General features: G+C 36.6%; 1 protein-coding gene across 2 annotated transcripts in view; it reads right to left on the reverse strand.

Annotated features, from left to right (window-relative positions):
- COL9A1 (collagen, type IX, alpha 1) overlaps positions 1 to 7792 on the reverse strand; it is a 100343-nt gene that overhangs the window by 20802 nt on the left and 71749 nt on the right. For both annotated transcript variants that reach the window (XM_008582986.1, XM_008582987.1), the window contains 5 exons: positions 5503 to 5556; positions 4818 to 4889; positions 4285 to 4320; positions 3551 to 3595; positions 1969 to 2001 (listed from right to left, as the gene is read on the reverse strand). In XM_008582986.1, coding sequence (XP_008581208.1) covers positions 1969 to 2001; positions 3551 to 3595; positions 4285 to 4320; positions 4818 to 4889; positions 5503 to 5556 — 240 coding nt within the window. The remainder of the gene's footprint in view (positions 1 to 1968; positions 2002 to 3550; positions 3596 to 4284; positions 4321 to 4817; positions 4890 to 5502; positions 5557 to 7792) is intronic.

A 7792-nucleotide genomic window follows, 5' to 3' on the forward strand; every position in this document is an offset into this window, starting at 1 on the left:
TAGAAAGCTGAGAAGAGAAGCCAAAATGAACTCAGAAATGCACTAAAGAACTGGTAGAAAACAAAGGAGACCAAAGCAGAGTGTACTATCTTGCTGACAATGGCTGGAATATTGCTAGAATAAGGAACGGGCATTCTTGATGAAGAGATGAAGGGCTCACATGGCTAGGACGTCACAATGGCCCTGGGTCTTTAGGAAAGAATTCCTCAGCTGAGGAATGGTACACTCAAGTAGAAATCAGGCTACAGACATCTCCTACTTAGGTTTGTCTACACTGAAATCAATGAGGAAAGTGAGCGTTTGTGTTAGTGACTACTTCCCCTGATTCTGGGACAATATACTTCAATTTCATCAGTATTACCTGGGCACTGTCAGGCAGGACAGGGGAAGGGAAAGAGGTTATGAATCAAGAGCTAATTCCTAATATTATATCCCAGTTGGAAGCAATCTGATTCTGGGACAATATACTTCAATTTCATCAGTATTACCTGGGCACTGTCAGGCAGGACAGAGGAAGGGAAAGAGGTTATGAATCAAGAGCTAATTCCTAATATTATATCCCAGTTGGAAGCAATTAACTTATTTCAACCACTGCATTGTTCATTCACCTTTTTTCTTTTAGAGCTTGAATTCTTTCCATTGAACATTACTATTTCTAGATAGTGATGTAGGATTTCTATTATCAAACTCTATCAAAGTTTACTCTTTATATTTTTCTTAATCCTAAACCATTCCCATCAAAGATTCTTAGGCATAAAATGTCACTTGAATCTTGAAATATGGTAATTAGAGGCAGATAGTTAACACGATGTAATAATATCCATCTTAGTGGTGTGCTAAGAGCCCAAGGCTGGGCACTGTAACCAAGTTTGGGTGGGTCGTCCCAGAGAAAGTGGGGCTGAGGATGGATCTAAATGCTTATGTAGGCAGTAGCTATGCTAAGGAAAGAGGAAGATCATTCCAGGTGAAGAGAATGGAACAAGGTGTTAACAGCATGGCGTGAAAAAAGAACTGCAAACAGATGAAGTTCCACATATGGAGGAGAGAAATTTAGTGAAGCAAAGAACACTTCATCGAAGGCTTTGTATACCTTGCTAAGAATCTGATTTTATTCTAAAAATGTTATTCTTGAAGGTTTGTAAGCAGAGGAAGGCTACACAGTGGGTTTTATCTTTTTATCTAGACTACATTGGCTACCGTGAAGATATGTTGAACAGGGACAGAGAGGAACGGGGGAAATTCCAGCAATAGGAAGGACTTGGAGATTAACTAGAAGCTGGTGATTGTGGCATTTGAGATTGAGGTCTGAGCTTCATCTTTTCTCCTTTTACTTTCTTAAGTTTCTAGTTGCGTTAGATATGCATTCCTTTCAAATTGACAAATCATCTCAGGTTTTCTACTAATTGATTCTATAATTCTGAATATATCTGATCTCTAAGGATATCAGTTTAGTTTCAGTAAAATGACAAAATTGAACAAGATGCTCATTTTGTAATTTTAATAAATCTCTATTATATTTTCTTTTGCATTATGCCTCTATCTTATTTCCCCAACTAGGACACACAGGAGATTAAGAAAAGTACTGAAATATTTTGCAACGTTGTAACTGCCAACAAAATTCAATTATACTCTTGTCGTCACACAGCACAAGTCAGTTCTTTAAAAATGACCCATTTGGGAAGGAAATTACAGTATTATCATGTAACACTCATTGAGCCATTTATAATACGTAAAAACTTCCTTTAGAGTGGTTAGTTTGAAAGGCAGATCCATTTACACAGTTGTGAGGTATTTTTCTATTAGATTAATCCATTACCTAAGGAATAAATTTAGACATTTATTTCCTTGAAGGTAAGTCCTTTAAGAATTTGATTTTATAAAAATGATTTGATAAGGCAGAGTATTACATCTTATACAGCTTTATTGATATTTTTAATTTTTTATACCATTACTGTTCATTATACTTACAGATCCCTTTGGGCCAGGTAATCCTATATCTCCCTAAATCAATAAAACAAAATTATATTAGAACAATGTATTCACATTTGATAGTTTCCTAAAAACATTAAAAAGGTTGTTGTTCTGCTGAAACATAGAAAACCATGAACAGATTAACCCTGGCACTGCAGAAAAATATTAGACTCAAAATTTGGATTTTAGTCCTAGTTTTAGTCCTACTTCTGCGACTTAACTCTGTGACCCTGGGTGAGCTATGTAACCTCCCAGCCTTTGGCTAACTTATCTGTTAAACACTGTTAAATAACAATGTTTATTTAATAAGATCTCTCCAAGGTTCCACCCAGGTCTAAAATGCTACGCACAGAGAATTAAAATGTGTAAGTTAAAAGATATTATAATAGTTTGTGTTATAAAATACAGTAGCCATTTAAACCTGATGACTCCTTTTTTGTAACTCAAACAATATTCTTAAAATTCATCCCAAAAAGTCTATCAAAGGAAATATGCATGCTTTTATGCTTAAAAAACAAGAACTTGAAAATCTCCCACCACTAATTCTAAATATGAATTCAGCTCAAGTGTTAGTATATCAGTTAATCTCCACTACAAAACAAAATGATTTAAAACATTCTCTTAGTCCATAAAATGAACAACTTCAACAGAAAATAAAATTGGAGTAACCCTCTTACAAATTTACTTAATACAAGGAGTCTTCAAAAAGTTCATGGGAAGATTCGTGTTATCTTTTAATTCTATTTTTCAAGAACTTTTCGAACTACCCTTGTAGTTAGGAAGCTTTGCCTAATTTAGAAGTTACATCTAAACCCTGGAAATAGAATACAATAAAATAAAATAACAATAAAAATAAGGAAATAAATCCTGAAAATTGGAATAAAACAACATTACCACAATTTTTTCTTCACTGAAAGCTCTCTAAAACTGTTTCATGAGAAATCTATTTCCGCAACCCCAAAGGACCAAAACATTAGGTCATGTTAGTTTGTGTCAAAACCATAATGATTAGGCAGCAGACCAAGCAGCTCTAGCAGTAATAACTTGTCCTTATTCCTACCACCTTCCTGGAGATTTAGCACTGGCATCATCTGGAAATGGAGGTCACTTCTTTGGAGAATTTTAGACTAGAGAGAATGCCCTCGGTCAGACTTCTGAGCCATAGCCTTCACCCTACAATAAAACTTCAATTTTGTTTTCATTGTAGGCACTATTTCCAGACTCTCTGTAGTCATATAAGAATCACCTTGAATATCTAGATGTAAACCTACACGAGAATTCACTACATATAAGGAAACACTATTTTCCAAAGGTTCAAAACCAGCTCTATCAACTTCGGGGTGTTTTGTCTCTGTTTCACTTGATTTTGGCTGCAATCTTGAGAGTTGTCTGTTAGCTTAATAGAAGAAACATCTTGGCCTTTAAAGAAGGCAGTGAGGATTGCAGTGTCAGAAAAATGTGTGTGTGTGTGTGTGTGTGTGTGTGTGTGTGTGTGTGTGTGTGTGTGTGTGTGTACACAATACAATTCGAAATTGGAAAGGCTCCACCATTAATCAGGAAAAAAACAACAAAGCCTTACAAATTCACCCCTTCCTCCTGCTTCACCTTCTTCACCAGAGGCACCCTAAAAATTAAGATAAAAGTTCTCATTTTTAAATTCTTATTTTAATGGCTCAATACTACCACTCAATGCTAATAAACATTCATAAGTGCCCACAGTGCTCCCAGGATCATGCAGAAATACAAAATGCTCTCAAAGACTTTCCAGTCTAGCTGTCAGTGACTAGTCCGAATTAGAAAAGAGCTCAGAAAAAAAGCCAGTAAGTAAGGTTGAGTTTCAGCTTAAAGTAAAGATTACTGACCATGTCCAACAATTTTATAAATAGGTAGCCCTTGAAAGAGAGCTCTCACATGAGAGAAAGGAACCCAGGAAAAGGACTGAGTCTAATTCACATGTACGGTTTATTTGCTGAGGGCTTGATCAAGAAGTTCAAACATTATGATGTGGCTATGGAAGGCTCCACGAGACAAGAGTAGACCAATTTGGTGAACCAGAGAGACAGGGCCACTCTCTTCACAGGAAAGACAGTATGCAGTCCTGGAGCAGAGCCGTCACTAGCTCCAGCTTATTAAAACAGTAGATAAGGCTGCACACCAAACTCAACTGTAGGTTTCACTCACAATGAAGCAGTTTGAGAAAGACTGCTAGCATCCGTCGTTTTAATCAAGCCCATAAACCAGCCAGTCTCCCCTGCTTATGAAGTGGTGCATAGCAAACACTGCATTTCATACTAGTCAAATAACAAGACTTACCTGTTCACCCTTTGGACCAGGTTCACCAGCTACACCCTGTAATGAATAAAATACTCATATAATACTTTTTCAGTGTTTGAGCTGTTCATATCATTTCAATCAAACCAACTCCCCTTATTGGGCTGGTGGATAAGCACAATTGTGGATAATGTGGTGGGAGAGAATCTCCCCAGTCCTCACCACTAAACGAGAATCAGGAAAGACCTGGAGAAACTGACAACTGTCCAAGAATCTCTGGTAACTTGGGATATTTTCTGATTATATCCATGTAAAATTTGACTAGTAGAAATATAAATTTAGAACTAAGTAGAAAGAAAGCACTATTACAACTAAAATTTTTATTTTTCTCCACTTTCATTTTTTCCTTCTGACCAATTATTATACTAATAGATTTTTTTTTGCTTCTTAATCTCAACTCTCAGTAATTTAAAATACCTTAAAAAATTCACCATTGGGCCAAAAGCAAGCTTGGTTTCTCAACATAGAAGTCACCCTTCCAAATAATGAACTTCCTGGAGTGCTGGATATCTTACCCTGTCACCTTTCATTCCAGGAAGTCCAGGAGGCCCAGGCAAGCCAGGGAGGCCAGGACTACCAAAAGAACCCTGGAAACAAACACAAAGTTCCCAGAGTCACTGTCACCGCAACACTGAAAGCACATAAGCCAGACTAGCCTTGGGAGTGTTGCCTCAGATCTAAAATAAATGTGCTGTGGTTGGTTTAACTCCTTGAGTTAGTCTCTCTCCCACATTCTCAAGAGCAGAAGGGCCAGTCCCCTCCCATCCTCATCCCACCTCTGAGGGCCTCCGTTCCCACTGCACTCCTTGGCAACAGTAGGCTCTTTCAGCTGGGCCCCTGCAAGGCGCTGCTGCTCGTCTCCTGTGTAAACAAGCACTGCGCCGGACGTCAAAGGCACCATTCACTCCTCGCTCTCTTCAGTCCCAGAAACAACCAGAGGCCAAATGTAGCACTTCATGTCTCTCCTGGTTTTAAAATGTATGCTACAAACCACACTAATTAAAATACACTCTGAGGGTATCCTAGACATAATTTGAAACTCCACATTTACATTTTCACACTTTCAAATAATAATAGAAATCAAGTACAGCTGATTAAATTACCTTGTGTAAATTGTTTTTCTCTCCTTGCTTATTTTTTGAGATGTTATGTGTGGTGTGAGAAGCCAATAAACATCTGGAGAATGGGAACGTTACTTACCAGTTTACCTGGCAGGCCTGGGGGTCCCACTGGTCCTATTTCTCCTCTACTGCCCTGTAAAAACACAAACATCATTGTTGACTGGATATTTTGCCAAAATCCAAATTCTTAACTACTATGTAAATAAAATAACGTCCTACTTAGGTTTTTGTTTAAGTATAAAAGTTATCAAAGTATTCTCCCCAGGCTTCAACTGAAGGCATAGGCCGTCATATAAAGTGCCTTTGGCATCCCGTGTTTATCTTTCACTGGATGTTCTAATGTGGTTTGTTGTGATGACAGATGGTTAGAAATAATACCTGCTACACACATATGCAATAGCAACCAGTAATTTTCAGCATCTAAATCACATTCTAACTTATGCTATGGTTATTTATGTACAAGTTTTATCTCCTCCCTTAGACTATATGTTCTTGAGGTATATATTAATTTGGAATTCTGCACGGTGCCTAGAATACAGAGTAAATTATCAGGTCTACAGAATATTTTAAAGCAACATCTGGCAAATGATCTTAAAACCTCAAGAGTGAAAAAAGAAACACAGGAGAGAAATATTTGCCTTTAAATTACCATTGCAACTTGAAAAAGACCCAGATGGTAGAAATTTATAAAGTTTCTGAAATAAAAAATTCTTTGTTCTACTCATTCTTGTTCTAAACATGTCTTAAAAGATTAAACAGACTTTGGAAAGCATAATTTATAACAAAAATACACTAAAAGCAACACTAACTTTATTTTGTGAGCCAATTTCAATTTTTTACCCGAAGGTCTAAGCTTTCAAAATTTTATTTACAACTCTAAGCTTTAAGATCTTTTGAAAAAAGGAGGCATGTGAACTCTTCAACTTTTTTCCCTGAGAACTTCATACAATTTCATGCAGTCTGATAAAGTCTCATTTTATTTCTAATGCATGTTAAACTAAGCTGAATATTGAGGTTATAGGATAAATAACCACGTTTCCTGGAAGGTGTATATAAAAATGAAAGAGGTCCTTTGAGTTAGTTTTTCTTTAAAATGACATGACAAATTCATATAAATGCTTAATATTTATAAATGCTTCAGATAAGATTATTTTGTGCTATGACCCATATGCTATTCATTCATCTTTAAGTTGCACAAGGTGTCAAGATCCATAGATTTTCAGTTTCTCTAAAGGATTAAGAAATGTTTGCCAAATTACAACCATCTCTAGCTATGACTTGTAATTTTGTGGTAGTCATTTCATCTCACTTATAGATGAATTAAACTAAATACTCTTAAGTATTTTTCAACAATTATATCAACAAATATATAATATAAACGTAATATAAACAATTATGAAAACAAACTCATACTCTGGTATGATTATGGAATATGTTGGTCCTTAACCCTCATGAGCAACTTGGAAGCCAGAGGCAGTACTTCCTGGAAGGATATAAGTCTAGATGAAAACCAGCCACTGTGATACATTCCTACATCCCTCAACAAATATGAAGATTGGATTCCACCCCATTAATTTGGCCTAGAACTTCAACATTCAAGACTGATTTCCTTCAGTATATCTTCTCTGTGGCATTTTCAAATAATTTCTCAACTGTGTCATGACTGAGAGCCTCAATGTCATTGGGCTAACATGCCTTTAATTCACAGAACAATTAATAGTCATTGGTGGGGGAAAAAAATAATTTCAGAAGGGGAAAACTTGGCTCTTGACACAACCTCAAGTATTCACTTCTAAATAAATGAATCATTATGCTCTCTTATCCAAAATAAAGATAATTACTGTGCTTTTTTCTCTACCATAAACCAAAGGGCCAAATTAAAATGAAAGACTGTATAAACTTAGATTTATTTTTGGAAGGATTAATTATACTACTGGTCAAAGACAAAGAGTTTCTCTAATAGAATCTTATTTTCTCTGTCGTTCATAAGTTCTTATTATTCAGTTCATAAGTACTTTCCAATCACTGGCAGGCCCTTGGCAATATACATAAATGGCTCAGAGTCCCAGGATAGGCAACCCCCTCTACTGACTTATGTACCCTCAAGAGCCCAACACATGTACAACCAGGGGAAGATCAGTGAAATTGCAGGCGTTTACTACTGATACCACACAAATAGCATGTGGTTTCTCATTTTTATTTTACTTCTCTCCTATTAACCTTTGGTCATTCTAAATATAGGTATTTCTATAGAAATCAACTCACTGGAGCTGCCCAGAAAGAGGCCCAAGAGCTGCTGGGTCCACACACCCCATGACAGCTACACTAGAACAGGCAGGCACCACATGCCATGAGATCCCCAGCCCACA

The sequence above is a fragment of the Galeopterus variegatus genome, unplaced genomic scaffold, assembly GCF_000696425.1.
Source record: "Galeopterus variegatus unplaced genomic scaffold, G_variegatus-3.0.2 Scaffold2786, whole genome shotgun sequence".
Lineage (NCBI taxonomy): Eukaryota > Metazoa > Chordata > Mammalia > Dermoptera > Cynocephalidae > Galeopterus > Galeopterus variegatus.